This window comes from Centropristis striata, chromosome 14 (assembly GCF_030273125.1).
Source record: "Centropristis striata isolate RG_2023a ecotype Rhode Island chromosome 14, C.striata_1.0, whole genome shotgun sequence".
Classification (NCBI taxonomy): domain Eukaryota; kingdom Metazoa; phylum Chordata; class Actinopteri; order Perciformes; family Serranidae; genus Centropristis; species Centropristis striata.
In genome coordinates, this window is record NC_081530.1 from 4,815,496 (window position 1) to 4,831,771 (window position 16,276).

Sequence of the window (16,276 nt, forward strand, 5' to 3'; positions counted from 1 at the left end):
TCCACAATGTAAACAAGCACCTACGTTAGCGCATATATATGACGTCTGTCAGCATGCGACGGTAGGAGTTGAAGGGCCTGCAGTGTATGGGTGCGCTTCTTTTTACACAGCCGACGCACGATCCCCTAACCCTAACGGAACGAATACATCTCTGAAATTGGGGAAAAACATTTACCTGCGGGAGGAGGCGTCAGATTAAAAAAATAATACTTGTAATTATTAATTAAATATATTTGTGGTTGAGGTGGACGTTTGAACTGAATGGGGCATTCAGCGTGTGTTTAAACGGGGAGCAGACTCCGCCTGCTCTACGTTCCGCAGGCGTACGCCGGTGTAGTAATGGTTCGGACCCGCCATCCACCACATGCGAAACCCACAGTTAGTTAATATTAGTTAACGTTAGAGACGTAAGTTACCGTTAGTAAGGGTTAGTTTAGGTTAGAGACATTCACGTGTCCGTCGCTGAAGACTGCGTGTTATTTGTGGATAGTGACGTTATCTGTACCTTCAACAGGTAAGTTACTAAGTTCTGGTCTGAAAACTAATGAACCCATGTGACTAAAGGTGAATTTAATGTTTTTATTGATCCAGTCTCACGTATTAAATGCACGTTCTCCCTTAACTTTTGTGCTATTATTCTTTAATTCCGTACAGTCAGTCACATGTTAGTGTCCGACTTGTACTTTGAAGGTTAGATCTAAAATCTTTAGCGCTTTAACCCTATAAAGCCAAGTGTATCACATTTGATACACAAGTTGTTGAGACCTCTACATCATCAGTGTGATATATTTTTTTCCTGAAAAACCTGATGTATACATGTGTTGGAGATTTAAAAAAAACAACTGAGAAACAAATTGCACAAAAATACCAGATGTAGCAAAAATGATAGACAGGTTCATTGCTGGGTGAAAACTTCATATCAGCAGATAAATTATGTTTTTTTTTGCATATTTGAGGAAAATGTTAAAAGGAAAGTCTTAATAGGATAAAAATGTTAAGTTTTATGTTTTTGTTAGTTAAAGAAAAACAAACTGCGAGCAACAAATTGCACAGGAAGACCTGATTTGTATAAAATATGATACAAATTAGAATTCATATATGCAAATTGATATTTTTTTTGTCAGCAGGTTCAATAAATACTCAAGTTTTAAAAAAAATATAATTTTCTGGCAATTATTTCATGGTTCAGGCTTTATAGGGTTAAATGGTTAACAATCCCGGAATATAACCAGTAGTGTAGTCACATATCCACACTGTTTTATCAGATACACCGACAGATCTTTCAAAACAAGAATTAACTATGGACAACAACCCATTTATTTAAAAGTCTATTTAAATGGCAAATATGACAATTATGCCAATGTACACACAGCCAGTGTATGCTGAGTTTAACAGAGATTGTGTCTACTCGCCTATCCTCTATAAAGTACAGTGTGATGCTCCTCTCCACACAGAGATGTCGTGTTTTGGTGGTGATCCCAACTTCTGCCCAGAATGTGGGAATGTTCTTCCTCTTCCAGGACTTCAGGACTCAGTCCGCTGCCCCCGCTGCTCCTTCTTCATCCCTGTAGCAGGTACAAACTGTCTGTTATGACAGACACACCCTCTAAACCCCCAGTCACAGTCCATGTGTCAATGAGAATAACACACACTGACATTAAAGGAAATATGTACACAGAAACATGCACAGAAACCTCCATGGTCCAGCCAGACAGAACATGTTCCTCTTCATCCTGATGGCACCAAAACATCAACATGGCCGAGCTGCCTCCTGGGGGCTTCTGTAAAATAGATACATTCTAAACATATTTTCTTACTTTTCTCCAGTGATATCTATTGTGCACATAGTTTTGATTTGCCCACATTTTGAGATTTCTACCTCCACCCAAATACAGTAGACATGAATGTAGTTTAGTTTAGCTATGAGCTTATAAAATATAGGTTATCTTTGAAAAGATTCAGTAGCAAAATATCTTTCCAGAACGATGACCTTGTTTCAATAGATAACAGACACAGAGTACTTTATTAACCGCGGAGGGTAAATTGTGTTATCATAGCAGCAGGTGATTTAAGAAAGTTATAAAGTACAAAATAGCAAAGAAACAAAAAGATAACACAAGACATGAAATAGACAGGATATGTACAGTGGCTAGTTCATGTTTAAATCGACAGAGCAACAAAGAGACAAGAGTGCAAAAGTGTTATGGCATATGTGCAAGATATTCAGTCCGATTGAATGGCTGCTTGTTTGGCATGTGCTGAGGTGTTAAAGTGTGATTGAGGTGTGCAGGACGAGGAGGACACTGAGCTGAAGGACCAGTGGTGAGAGCAGACTGACTGCTGTGTCTGTTGTTAACAGCTGGACTCTATAAATGAGGTTACCGTTTCGTCTGGACTGGCAAACACTGCTCTCGCTGCAACAAAAAATATTGCACACGCCTCACTATGGAGTTCAAAATTATCACATACTAGAGCAGTGCCCATAGGAAGTATGTGTTCTTATAGTGGGAGATGCAACATAAGAAGTGAATAAAGCTAAATCTCTGCTGAGCATGCTAATTGCAAATAACAGAATTTGCACATTACATGCAGACCACTACAACGTCTGCAACTCCATAAAACACTTACTTTTCATAAGGTACGCACACCATCCAGCACATACACATTGAACATTGATATTCACTGGAAACTATTAGAATATTATTGGAAAATCAAACCTTGTAGCACACTCCAAAAGATAGGTAGGCTAAATAGACTTACAGATGAGATGAGTCAGGGTGGAAATCCAGAGTGAACTGTGTTACTGACCAGGTGTAGGCCTATCACACAATGGGGCGGAGCTCCACTAAAAGGGGGCGGAGCTCCCCTAAAAGCCGTCCGATCGGAAACAGTGCAATGCTGCAACACGTCCTACGTGAATAATGATGTTATTTTGAAAAATGAATTAAAAAATCTTCAAAATCGAGGATGCACACCTTCATGCCATGTGCAAGCCATATATAAAATCTTAGGTCAGTCTGACTAACGTTCAGCGAAATATGCCCTAGACACACACACACACACACACACACACACACACACAGGCACTTGCTTTTATAAATAGATGTATACTCTCAATGTTATACATTCATTTTTAATAAGAGCACACATTTCCATTGATTTTCCATTTCATACATGTGTTCATCATCCAGAGTTCTCAGGCCAGAAGATCTGCTCTACAGTCGTATTCAACCCCGTGGAGCAGTCGTCAGTGGCTCTGGAGGACGAGGGGGACGAAGTGAAGGGAGCTGTGGTAAGAAGAGAGTGTCTGCTGCTGATTGGCTGCTGGCTGTGATGGGAACAGCTGAACACTAACGAGCTTCTCTGCTCCTCTAGATTGACAGACGCTGCTCTCGTTGCAATAAAGAGGGGATGATTTACCATACCAGGCAGATGAGATCTGCAGATGAAGGACAGACTGTTTTCTTCACCTGTATACACTGCAGGTAATTAATATGAACACTGTTAGAAAAATTGCATGAGGAAACCTTGAAAATTGACCTCACCATTTTTCTGCGCAGTTCGTTGATGGGGAAATGAAGAGCTGGAGACGTCCAAGTTCTCAGTTTAACAAAAGTTTTATTACAATACGTCAAAAAATGTGCACTTTACAGAGATTCTCCGGTTTCAAAAACTCATGTCCCTGAATACAAACAGACGTGTTTCAGTTTGTGAAGTCTGAACCACGACTCTCTCCCTGGAACCCATTAAAATAACCTTACAATTGTTTACAAAACATGCTGGTCGATTTCCTCCAGGAAGTCCCGCCCTCTTGATCGCTGATTCGCCAGTTTTAATTAATACAACGGCACGTCAATGCCAGCTGGGCATACGATCTTGCTGCCCCGGACAAGGCCATCCTGGCCTCTTCTCCGGAACATTCAACAAAAAACATTCTGTCTTGTTATTGTGTCTCACAAAGATAGTATGTCTACAGAGTCAAAGGTTTTTCACTGTGTCACATAGATTCTAAAAGTCTAAAAAGTATGAAACAGACAATGAAATATATGTAGTTAAAGTTTCTAAACCAAAATGAACACACAAACATAATCATTGTATCAAAATCATATTGTCTGACTTAATATAAATGCATAGAGATATTTATTACACTCAAGGTTTGACCTTTGATAGTGACCTGCGTCACTCACAGAGACAGAGAACAGAGAAGCAGAAATAAAGCATAAAATCATTTACCAATATAGAAAATAATCAATTATTTTAACAACACACTGTATTGTGGAAATGAAACATATTGTGTTGCTGTGTGATCTTTTCCAGATAATTTTAATTTTGGTTTTTACAGGTATCAAGAGAAGGAAGACTCATGAGAAGTCCGGCCCACCTTCCCCGAGCCTCTCCATGCTCTGCTCTCCTGTCTGCCAGCGTCACCTTGAGGTGCTTGGCTGCTTCCTCAACACATGGATTGTAAATATAACGCTGGATCCTTCAAGTTTGGCTTATTCAGTGAGGCTGTGCACTGCAGAGCATCTCAATACTGTTTTTGAATAATCAGCATTCACATTTTGAATAAAGTTTGACAAAAGGATCTTGACTCAGGGTCCGATTGCTATTTTTTTTGCCAGAACTCTCAGTTGCATCTTGTGTTCTTTGTCAGTGGAGGAAGTTTACTTCATCTTACTGGAAATATTTCAGCTCACTTGTCATTGATCATCTTTTACTGATAAATGCTGTGAGATACAATGAAAACAGCAGAAAAAGCTGCTAAGAGGACCTCATGTTACCATTTTTCTTGTATACTACAGTTTCCAAGGTCACAAATGATCTGAAGTTGATGTGGCTGAACACAAATTTCACACATTTGATAAGATTCTCAGCCTGAAGGTACCCAAATGCAAATTTTGAACAGCACCCATATTGCCCCATACTGGCATTAGGAATTACACGTTTTGTACTTTTGCATACTCCTGTTAGCAGAATAAACAGATCTGCCTCAAATGTAGCAAGAGCAATCTTGCACACAATGAAACTGTTGATATTGTTTTTTATCCTCGTGAGTGTCAAGAGGGCTCTAGAGTGCCCCTACAACATGTCAACCAAATTTAAATTCCCATGCAATTTATGGTCTAATTGTGCCGTTTCATTTTTTTGTTGTCTTTTTTCAGTTTGATACTACTTATTTATTTATTGATTCATAACATTTATCACAATGAGTTCTCAAACTCTCCCATAATAAAGTATATGTGGAAATCGCTTTAGATTTTGGCCTCAATGATTTCTTTGATTGTATATCAGTGATAACTTTATGGTTTGTAGGAAGTATACCGTATTTCATAAGTAAACAAACTGATTAAAACTATAGTCAACTATTAATGTGTCCTACCTGATAGGTTTTTCTTTATATTTAATATTAAATACTCAGATCAAGTGCTGCCTACACATAACCATATGTGTATCTACTTTTATGGTTAAAAGTAGACCTAGCAGCTTGTGCGTGTACGAAAAACATTGCAACATACGTTGAGCTGTGGGCTGTCACAATTCTGGTTTACAGAAAGGTTAAAACCGCCCTGACACAGAGAGAAAAACTTTATTGGAGACGGGACACCTCTTTTTTCAGCAGCACTTAAGATTGGACAAGTGTTCTCCCGTTGTACCTAGGCAGTGTATTCTGATGTCTGGTAATAAAGAAAACGAAAAGGAACATCGACGTGCTCTTTGATTCATTTTGTCACTCAAGAGAGGTAGCAATTTCACTACAAATTCACAATATTTAGTGCTGACCACTTGTGACCCAATCACCCAAGACACATTTTTAACCAACAGGCTCTGAGTAGAACATGTCTGAAGGTTGCAATCTCTTAATATCTTTTTTATTATGGGGAGCCTTACCCAAAATGTATTTAGTTTTCTGTAGTTTTCATAGATATGATTTAGTGAGTCTGAAATAATTAATGGTCTGACAGAAGGAGTTATATTTTTCACTGTTCTTTATTTAGAATTGATAAATAGCAAACATGTGTATTTTCTTGCACCAAATGCAGAACTGCAATGCATTGTGGGCAATCTACACCACTGGAGCGACCATGGTTGTTCACTCGCTCCCTCAGCCCACCAAGGGTTATCAGCAAATTCACTTCAGTTTTTCAGATGATTGGAATGAAACTCAAGATGGCAGTAGAGACTCTCCCAGGTGAACCGCTATTTAAAAGCACAGAAGCTCACTTTTAAGGCCTTTAATTTGGAAAGAATAAACTTTCAGTAGTTTTAAGACCCCACAGGTACACTTCATTACTCATTGAATTGTTGTTGCAGCATATTAAAACAAAAATAGGTATCAAGATAAATCATTTTTTTTACTTAGGTTTATCATGTTTTAAATGTTTTCCCTCTTTATGTGTCAGGAATTGAGTCATCCTCAACGTTTGTTTCAGAATGACGAAGACTGTTGGATAACAATCAAATACAAAATAGGATGTAGGCTCTACAAGAGGACTTATTTCCTTTGCAAGGACTGTGTTTTTTTCCTTCAAAATGACAGAACAGATTTTAAGGCATTCTTTAAAAATAAAAATAAAAATCTCAAATGGCTTAAAAATAGTGCATATATGTGATGTAAATATGACAGAAAATAGTGAGTCTGAAATAATTAATGGTCTGACAGAAGGAGTTATATTTTTCACTGTTCTTTATTTAGAATTGATAAATAGCAAACAGCGTCCAGCAGGGGGCAGCACTGAGCCTCTCCAGCTGTTCCTGCATCCCCATTAGAGCAGCCGAAGAAGAACACGACCAATAACACGCGCCTGTTAGGCTCACGTGACTCAGCCCAGAAACATGGCCGCACGCTGACAACAATGCCGTCAGTTTGGACATAAAGACACTTTACCGTCAACAACTCTTCCAGTTTGACCTCCGCCATCACGGTAAATAATGAATTCATCATAAGCTTATTATCAGACCTTGGTCCGGGAGCTGCTTTGCTGTCAGTTACTGTGACGTCAGTGATATATTTTGGAATAAACTGTTATCACACCCAAACAGTTAATAAACATGTACTGAATGAAATAAAAGGAGGCCCCTGTGTGTGTCCGGTAGATAATGAAGCTCCGTGTTCAGCTGCAGTGTAAGAATCTGCATGAATACCTGAGAGAGCTGAGTCCTGAGGTCTTAGACAGACTGTACAACCACCCAGCGACATGTCTGGCTGTTTACAGGTATGGAGCCGTGATAATAAATAATAGACTATTATCATACACACTCATGGACTAATGACTCCCTTAACTTTCTACTTTCTATTGTGATCTTCACCAGGGAACTGCCCTCTCTGGCCAAGAACTATGTGATGCGGATGCTGTTCGTGGACCAGCCTCTGCCCCAGGCGGCCCTGGCTCTGTGGGTCAAGATAGACAGTCAAAAGTCAGTCACTCACCTCGGCATGTCTTCACTACAAACCTTCAGCCTGTATCTTTCATTTCCCTATCATATTTCTATGATCATGCCCTCATTGGGCCAACCACCACTTACAAGCCATAAATATGTATTCTATTATTCAATAAGTTCTGTTATTTCTTGTTTCTGTCACAGATCTGGTTGTCCATACACATTTCATGTAGACTTATTATTGTTTACACTTGCTCACTTCAGTTCAGTTGTTCTATTGCTGCATGCCTGTGGCTCACTAAACAATTAGTAATAAACTTGCTGTGTGTGTGTGTGTGTGTGTGTGTGTAAGATAAGATAAGATATACTTTATTCATCCCAGCAGAGAAATTTAGGTGTTCCAGCAGCCAACATACACACAACACAACACATTATTACATACATATTCCACCTATACAAAACATGAGCCCACAATACATAGCCTAGGATAGAAAAAGTGGAATGGATGGTCCATGTGCATTAGTAGCTGTTACTCGTAGATAACAGTTACAGCAAGTGTGCAAATATACAGGTGTGTGTGTGTGTGTGTGTGTGTGTGTGTGTGTGTGTGTGTGTGTGTGTGTGTGTGTGTGTGTGTGTGTGTGAAGTGACATTTCGGCCGGTCCTCACTTCTTTAAAGGCCTGTTTGAGAGTTCAGACTTTGTTTTAGGGTCAAGGGTACAATAAGGTTTACATTCAGGTCCATAAATATTTGGACATTGACACAATTTTCAGCATTTTGGCTCTGTACACCAACAAAATGGATTTGACATGAAAAAAAATGTAAGTGCAGACTTCCAGCTTTAATTTGAGGGTATTTACATCTAAATCATTTTATATGTGCCCTCCACCTTTTTAAGTGATCAAAAGTAATTGCTGAAAATTGTGTCAATGTCCAAATATTTATGGACCTGACTGTATGTTAGGGTTAGGGTTGGGCATTTAGATATGATAGTGAAGGTTATGTTAAGGGTTAGGGTAAGGGGCTAGGGAACTTACTATTCCAATGAAAGCATTTAATATGACATCATTATATAGACTTTCTCTCAGCACCGTAATTGACCATCACATTCCCTGCCCTTAAAGGGCTTCATCATGATCCAGCTAACTGTGACTGATATATACATACTTTTACCAGAATTATACTGTGAAGGAGAAAATCAGTGTGTAATGAAGTCCTCCAGTGTTAGTAGCTCTGTTCTGATCTACTGAGCAGGAAAGTAACGGTGCATCACACATGTCAGATAGCATCCACTTCACTTCATTTAATTTTCTTTTGTTTTTGGGAACTACCTACAGGGATCATGAGGAATGTGTGGCAGTGTTGGCAGGACTCCGCCTTTGGCACATTCAGCAGCTGCAGGGAGGTCTGCAGGGGTACATTTTAAATGCAGTGTTCAAAGACAACCTGAGGATCGCTCTGCTCGGCGGGTAAGTCTGCTCCATGTAGCCATAGTGCTGCAGGATCCCTCTCCTCTCTTTTCATTCTACAGTTTAAAAAAATAGCTATTGCACACACAACTCTGTGTTTATGGCCATAAACACTAACTATGTTTCTACATAGTTAAATAGTGTTTGTTCAACACCAAACACATCTGTTAGGGTTCCAGACAAAGATAAAAAAAATGTTAATAAAATGTCACTTCAACAGTGTAAATCAAATCTTATGAACTCCATATTAGATTTTGATATTTTTAAGCCAACTAGACACATTTGAGACAGAACTGCAGCTACAGTCATCACCTGTTGTTGTTTTATATAAAAGACTGTGTGTGTTGACCCAGGGGCCGAGCATGGGCAGATGAAGGCAGCACGCTGGGTCCTGACCGCCATGCACGGGACATCGAGAGCCTTGACCGCTATGCTATGGAGCGCTGGGAGGTCATCCTGCATTTCATGGTGGGTTCCCCCTGTGCTGCTGTCTCACAGGACCTGGCTCAGCTGCTGGCTCAAGCAGGCCTCATGAAAAGGTACATAATACGTAATAAGTCCCCCTCAGACTGCTGTTTCAAGAACGTTCCACAGGTGTAATGATCCCGGCTCTGTGCCGCCTTCAGAGGTAGTGACAGAGGCGCTACATGGGCCAGACTGTTGGAGGCGGGATCAGTGTGAACCGACGGAGCCGGAGGCAATATGGAACATACGTGATGTATATTAATTATGACAATAACAAGGGAAGTGGGCCGTATCATCAGGAACACGCTTTTCACTTGACTCCGACAGTAATCGTATCATCCATCCATCTTTTTGTTTTCACACGGGACGCTCTGCTGGGTGGAAGTCCATCTTGGGTTTGGTGTGGGTTCTCAGCGTGGGTTCTCAGTGTGGGTTCTCGGTGTGAGTACTCCAGCGTGGGTTCTCAGTGTGAGTACTCCAGCGTGGGTTCTCGGTGTGGGTTCTCCAGCGTGGGTTCTCAGTGTGAGTTCTCCAGCGTGGGTTCTCGGTGTGGGTTCTCCAGCGTGGGTTCTCAGTGTGGGTTCTCCAGCGTGGGTTCTCAGTGTGAGTACTCCAGCGTGGGTTCTCCAGCGTGGGTTCTCAGTGTGGGTTCTCCAGCGTGGGTTCTCCAGCGTGGGTTCTCAGTGCGTTCTCCAGCGTGGGTTCTCAGTGTGGGTTCTCCAGCGTGGGTTCTCAGCATGGGTTCTCTCCAGGTCCTTCCAGGTTTCCTTGCACAGCCCAAGTTAGTTTTCTGCTTTACTGTGAGTGTTTATTAAATGCCCTGTGAGGACAAATCAACAAATTCTTGTCAAACTTCCCCAAATATAATAAAATGTGGGACAGCTTCTCTGATCTGTATCTCTGTGTGTAAAGCACCTAGGACTGATGTTTGAGTCCTGAATGGGGCTTTTTCTAACATAACCAGTAACCCTTACAGAACTTGAGCTACATGTTAAAGTATTGTTGTTTTAGTGACACAGAATGTTTATGTAGAGAGTTTTGTGCGGTACCCCGTGCTGTTCTGACATCTGATTTTTTTTTAGTGAGGCAGGAGAGGCGCCCTACATCACATCAGCAGGTTTCCAGTTCCTCCTACTGGACACAGCCTCCCAGCTGTGGTACTTCACACTGCAGTACCTCAAAACTGCTCAGGTACTCTCTGCTCTGTGACATCTGCTGCCTGGACCTGATCTGCTATGAATAAGTTAGAGGCGTGGTTCTCATCATTTAGTTTTCAGGCTCTAGAGTGTACAGCCTGTCATTGCTCTGAGTAGCACATGTTTAAGCAGAGACTGGCTGGAACTAAAGCAGACTCTGGTTAATGGCCTGTATGCCCTGTGTCTATCACAGGAGTGGAATGGATAGAAAAAATGACATAAAATAATAGCAATAGTCATGAAACTACAAACTGTTTATAAAGCAGCAGTTAAATGGAGATCAGTCCTTTTTTCTTTCCTTCTTTCCTGTCCTTTTAATTATCAGTATTTGAAAAAATATGTAATAATGAAAACAGTATTTGTGTTAAAATAATAATTAGTTTGGTGGGCACTGTATGCCATGTCTGATGTTGAAATGATGCAGTTAATGCTGAGGGAATGTTCATTATAATGAATACAGCAGTGTGGCTAATGCCAATCTCTGTCATTTCTTTTGTTAACATTTCTGTCATTTGAATACCTGCTTTTCTTTGAGAATATCTGTTTTTAATAATGTGTCTCTTGCAGTCCAGAGGGATGGACCTGGTGGAGATCTTGTCATTCTTATTCCAGCTCAGTTTCTCTACTCTGGGCAGAGTGAGTTCTTAAATTGCCAGAATGCAACATAACCATGTTAATGTCACATTTGAAAACATTCCTGCTTAGTTTGAGTAGTAATTGATGATGTGTTGACTGTGTTCCTCAGGACTACTCAGTGGAGGGCATGAGCGACTCATTACTCACCTTCCTGCAGCACCTGCGGGAGTTTGGACTTGTCTTCCAGAGGAAGGTGAGTTAACCCTTTATCAGGCGAAGAACTATATTTGGTAACTTCAGGTAATATTTCGAGAAAAAAGTTGCAAATTTACTAGATCAAAGTGGCAAATCTACAAGAAAAAAAGTCACAGATTTAAGAGATTTAAAGTGGCAAATTTGCGCGAAAAAAGTCGCAGATTTACAAGAAAAAATTGGGAAATAGCAACTTTTTTCTCCCAGATTCACCACTTTAAATCTCATAAATCTACAAATTTTTTTCTCATAGATTTGCCACTTTAATCTCGTAAACTTTTTTTCTCAAAATATTATTTTCGTATTTGTTTTTTTTACACATTCTGGCTGTATGTAATATCCTCCAATATTTTCTAGGGTTGAAATTTGGAATTTGCAAGTATTTCAATGAGTGCCCTGTTAAAGTGGTGAATCTGGGAGAAAAAAGTAGCTTTTTTCCCACTTTCTTCTCGTAAATCTGCGCCTTTTTGGTGCAGATTTGCCACTTTAAATGTCTTAAATCTGTGACTTTTTTTCTTGTAGATTTGCCACTTTAATCAAGTTAATTTGCAACTTTTTTCTCGAAATATTACCTGAAGTTAAAAAATATAGTTCTTTGCCTAAAAATGGTTAAGGAACCCCTGGTAAACGCTGAAAAACTGTCTGATATATGTCTTCTTAGACATAAAACTGCATTTTTACATAAAGCAATAATTTCTTTTTTTGCAGCAATCATCATTGGACTGATGAAGGAAATGTGTTGGGTGTAATTATGCCCCCTTACCAAAGCAGAGACAAATGAAATACTCAGTCAGAATATGTGTATGTGAACTGAATAAACAATGAGAAATGACTACAACTTGTTTAGATATACTGCATATAGCCATGACCGCTACATGTAGTTACAATATGTTAGCTTTCTGTAATTCTTCTGTCTGTTGTCATCAGAGGAAGTCGAGGCGGTACTACCCCACCAGACTAGCCATCACTCTGGCTGCAGGAGTCACTACCAGCTCCTCCTCCTCCTCCTCTGACTCCTCCTCCAATGTGTCTTCCTGCCCTGGTACAGGAGACGCAGGTTTCATTGTGGTAGAAACCAATTATCGTATCTACGCCTATACAAGTAAGTCTGATCACTGGAAGCATTTTGTGCTGCGTGTTAACAAACTTTCACACAACGTTCCTATTTATAAGACCATTTTAGAAGGCTGTGAGATTGTTACACATTGCCTGGCCAAAAGAAAAGTCATACACACCGCCGAGAGCTTTGATTACGGCACGCAACCATGGCAGCGATGACGCATTGCATTGCATTGTTGTGCAGCTCAACAATCAGCCACGTTCAAAGATGGAAAGCCTTTTGTCTTTGACATCAGGAGATCATGACAGCATGAATGTTTGGTAGAAAATGATGTGAAAGCCAGATTTTTACATAGTTTTTGACTTTCTAAGGCTTTGGTCTTAAACTTTTGATCAGCTGCTGAACAGCCTGTTTGAGTCTGAATGCAGTTTTCAATAAATTGCCTGCTCTATTCTTTTCTTTTCTTTTCTTTTCTTTTCTTCTTTCTTTGTCTCTTGCTCCTGTTTATTCTTTTGCATTTCAGAGCTCTACTTACAACCTGGTTATCTTCCACCAACGCAAAATGCAAATACAACATTTTTCCCCCGGTCTTAAGATTTTGTTCAGGAGTGTAGTTAGTTACAAGACTTGGAGGAAGAGTTCAGTATGTTTGGAGAAAGTCCTTCTGACTATGTGTGAGATCTCCAGATGGAGATCAGTATGGTAGGAGAACAGGTGGCCTGGTCAGTGTTAAAAAATCCCCCTAGCAACACATCTGAAACCTACCACAATGTATTTAATGGGATTAGCTTATAGAACCTGTACTGATACTTGTTTGTGTTTGTGTCCCTTCCAGGCTCAGAACTTCAGATCGCATTGGTGGCTCTTTTCAGTGAAATGCTGTATCGCTTTCCCAATGTGGTGGTGGCTCAGGTAACAAGGGAGTCAGTGCAACAGGCCATCGCCAACGGTATCACAGCACAGCAGGTATTCAACCACTACACACAGTTTACTGAAACAGGTAGGGTTGGGCAACCAGTTCCAAATTGGTATAAAAAGCTGGTATAAAAGAAATCAGGTTCCAAAGAAATGGTACAGCTACAACTTCAGTGTTAATTTACTAAGGGGACATGAAGATGTGATGCATACTTTCTTTGAACATGAAGGCCAGACTAGTACTAACAGACTATACACAGCTGCAGATATATACTGTGTGTCTTCTGTAGTAAATGTCTATATTATCAATGTGCTGCATTGTTATAAACTATAATAACCTGGTCATGGATTATGTCTCTGGCCCGCGCCTCACCACATGACAGACGTGATGCTGTTGATTCACCGATCAGACTAGCTAGCAGCTCTGCAGTCCTGCTCAGTGCTGATGTCATCTATTTATTCATTATAAAGGCTGTTTAACCCATTGAAGCCTGGAAAGCGGATACGTTGTTTTATAGTATTTGTATAAGCTCTCAAATACTTTTTGAATTTCATTTCTATCTGCTACAGAGGCTGAAAAATCTATTATTTAGTAGAAGCGTTGACACTTCTGTTGGATTTCCAGAAAAACTTCAGGTTTTAGGGGGTTATTTTAAAATCACCCAGAGGTTTTACAGCCGTTTTAGGCCTCAATGGGTTAACAGCCCTGCAAGATACATGAGACGCTATTGTTTCAATGTCTTCAGTCTTGACATTTTCTTTATTGTTTTGCTCTTTTTTTGCCATGCTTCTCTCTTACAACATCTTCCGTATGATATGTATATTACGCTAGTACAGATTTCCCTTGAAAACATCCACCAATATATGGAAACTCTTGTCTATCCTCCAGATTATCCACTTTCTAAGGACCAGGGCTCACCCCGTCATGCTCAAACAGGTAAATTAAACCATCTGTTCTCACTCTTAATTCAGATATTAAGTGGTTGTCCTTTAGCCTATATGCACAGTGTTTTCATCCTCCATGTGTGTGCTTTAGACCCCAGTGCTGCCTCCGACCATCACAGATCAGATCAGACTGTGGGAGCTGGAGAGAGATCGCCTGCAGTTCACAGAGGGTCAGTTTATTTTCCAGTGTGTGCAAGACTGTGCAATAAATGTTTGTTTATGGAAGAAAGGCCATTTTGAAAAATAAATCCTGTTTTACCAGTATATTTTGACATATCTTAGTAACAAGTTTGTGTTTTCTGATCTTCTCACGTTTTAATTGGCTTTAAATGAACTCAACAATTCCTCCATGTTTGCTTGTTTTCCTGAAACATCTAGTATAATGTACATTTCTTTAGAATTTATTGGGATGCACCTGTATGTCCCCTTCACTGTCGGACCATGACTATACTGCTGTGTAACTGTGCCAAGTGTGTCATGAGAGAGTTGTTTTCACAATTGTTCAGTGAAGAGGGACTAAGATTGACATATGTCCCAACTTGAACAGCCAATGGTGTGTAGATCAGACAGTCAGTAGTGGTGGAGCTGTGCCTCAGCTCTCAATGAGCCATCTTCACTAGTCCTGCCTGAATGTTATGACTGACAGACTCTCTCAGTCTCTCATGTCATCTGAGCTGTTGTAGAGAGTATGAGAGTATTGATGTTGACCTTTAACCTGTCTGATGATGTTTGTGTCTCTGTTAGGAGTGCTCTATAACCAGTTCCTCTCCCAGGCTGACTTCGAAGTGCTGCGAGACAGAGCTCAGGTTGGATTCAGCTTCATATCTCTGTGACTGAAAAATATAATATCTTATAAACAATATTATATGGATTTTAATAATTTAAATGTATACAATTAGGTTAGAAGCAGCAATGAGCATGTTTTTACTGACATCACACGTTCACTATAGGGCCAAAGCACAGTCTACTGTCTAAAGCAACAAATAACTATCAACTCCATGCCATATTATTACCATTTTAAGCATCGTGCGATATGGTGAGTATTGCAATACAATATATTGAGATTTAACTCTTTAACTGCATTTTGTGTCCACATAATTAAATTAAATCAAGAGTTGCTTTGTCAAATAAGAGAAAATTCCCAGTCTATTCATCTCACTTCAGTCTTTTTATTTCTCCACAATGAGAGTCAAACCCACAGACTGACCAACAAAGTAATCAGTCAAACTGAACTGAGATCAAACATGCAAACACACACACACACACACACACACACACACACACACACACACACACACAGCTTTACAATTGACCATGTTTTTGCAAATTTACAGTACTGAAATCACACTATATTCACTATTTTCTTGCCAAAGGAAATAACTTGATTTCAATATGAATATGAGTGTTAGGACAGGTAAACCAGTAGCTCCACAACATCAACTGATCAACAGCATCCATCCACAGTGCTGAAACCGTTACTGCAGTAATCTGCTGCTGTTTAACCAAGTTGTTGTGCTGCAGGGTCTGGGCTGTCTGGTGTGGCAGGACGTGGCCCACAGGGTGATGGTGGTGTCGCCACAGGGACACAGTGAGGTCAAGAGGTTCTGGAAACGACAGAAGTCCAACACGTAACTGGAGGAAGAGAAGCAGAGCGGAGTGATGTCACACTTGAGGGATTATTCCTATGATCTTGTTGCCATAGTTGTTTGTTTATGTCAGTGCTGCAAGAAAAGGGCAGACAATATAATCTATAATTTTGTATGTTTCATAAAATGCTGACTTCCTTATTAAATGATGATAGTAGAGAAAATGTACATATCAGCTCATTCTTCTTTTCAAATCGAAGTTAAGATATGTATTTTGCAGATTGTGATGATAACTGTGATAATTTCCAGTGAAGCTAAGGTGTTCCAATGGGTCAAAAAAGCAAAAAGTACAAGATTCCTCAACTTCTTCACACATTGAGTGCATTCAATGGTTTTTAACCCATTTGTAGTTCAAACGAGGGTTTCATTGA

The 16,276-nt window shown here is 40.0% G+C and overlaps 2 protein-coding genes across 2 annotated transcripts; both read left to right on the plus strand.

Moving 5' to 3' along the window:
- Positions 1 to 356: 356 nt before the first annotated feature.
- Positions 357 to 5,251, plus strand: polr1h (RNA polymerase I subunit H). The gene is made up of 5 exons (XM_059349959.1): positions 357 to 514; positions 1,455 to 1,574; positions 3,192 to 3,292; positions 3,376 to 3,485; positions 4,343 to 5,251. The coding sequence occupies exons 2-5, from the start codon at positions 1,457 to 1,459 to the stop codon at positions 4,365 to 4,367; spliced, it is 354 nt and encodes a 117-aa protein (XP_059205942.1). The 5' UTR covers positions 357 to 514; positions 1,455 to 1,456; the 3' UTR covers positions 4,368 to 5,251.
- Positions 5,252 to 6,804: 1,553 nt separating this feature from the next.
- gtf2h4 (general transcription factor IIH, polypeptide 4) lies at positions 6,805 to 16,073 on the plus strand. The gene is made up of 14 exons (XM_059350139.1): positions 6,805 to 6,923; positions 7,096 to 7,214; positions 7,312 to 7,416; positions 8,719 to 8,850; positions 9,204 to 9,389; positions 10,398 to 10,506; positions 11,079 to 11,147; positions 11,257 to 11,340; positions 12,267 to 12,441; positions 13,235 to 13,365; positions 14,204 to 14,251; positions 14,351 to 14,429; positions 15,004 to 15,065; positions 15,781 to 16,073. Exons 2-14 carry the CDS (start codon positions 7,099 to 7,101, stop codon positions 15,889 to 15,891), a joined length of 1,407 nt encoding a protein of 468 aa, XP_059206122.1. The 5' UTR covers positions 6,805 to 6,923; positions 7,096 to 7,098; the 3' UTR covers positions 15,892 to 16,073.
- Positions 16,074 to 16,276: the final 203 nt, after the last annotated feature.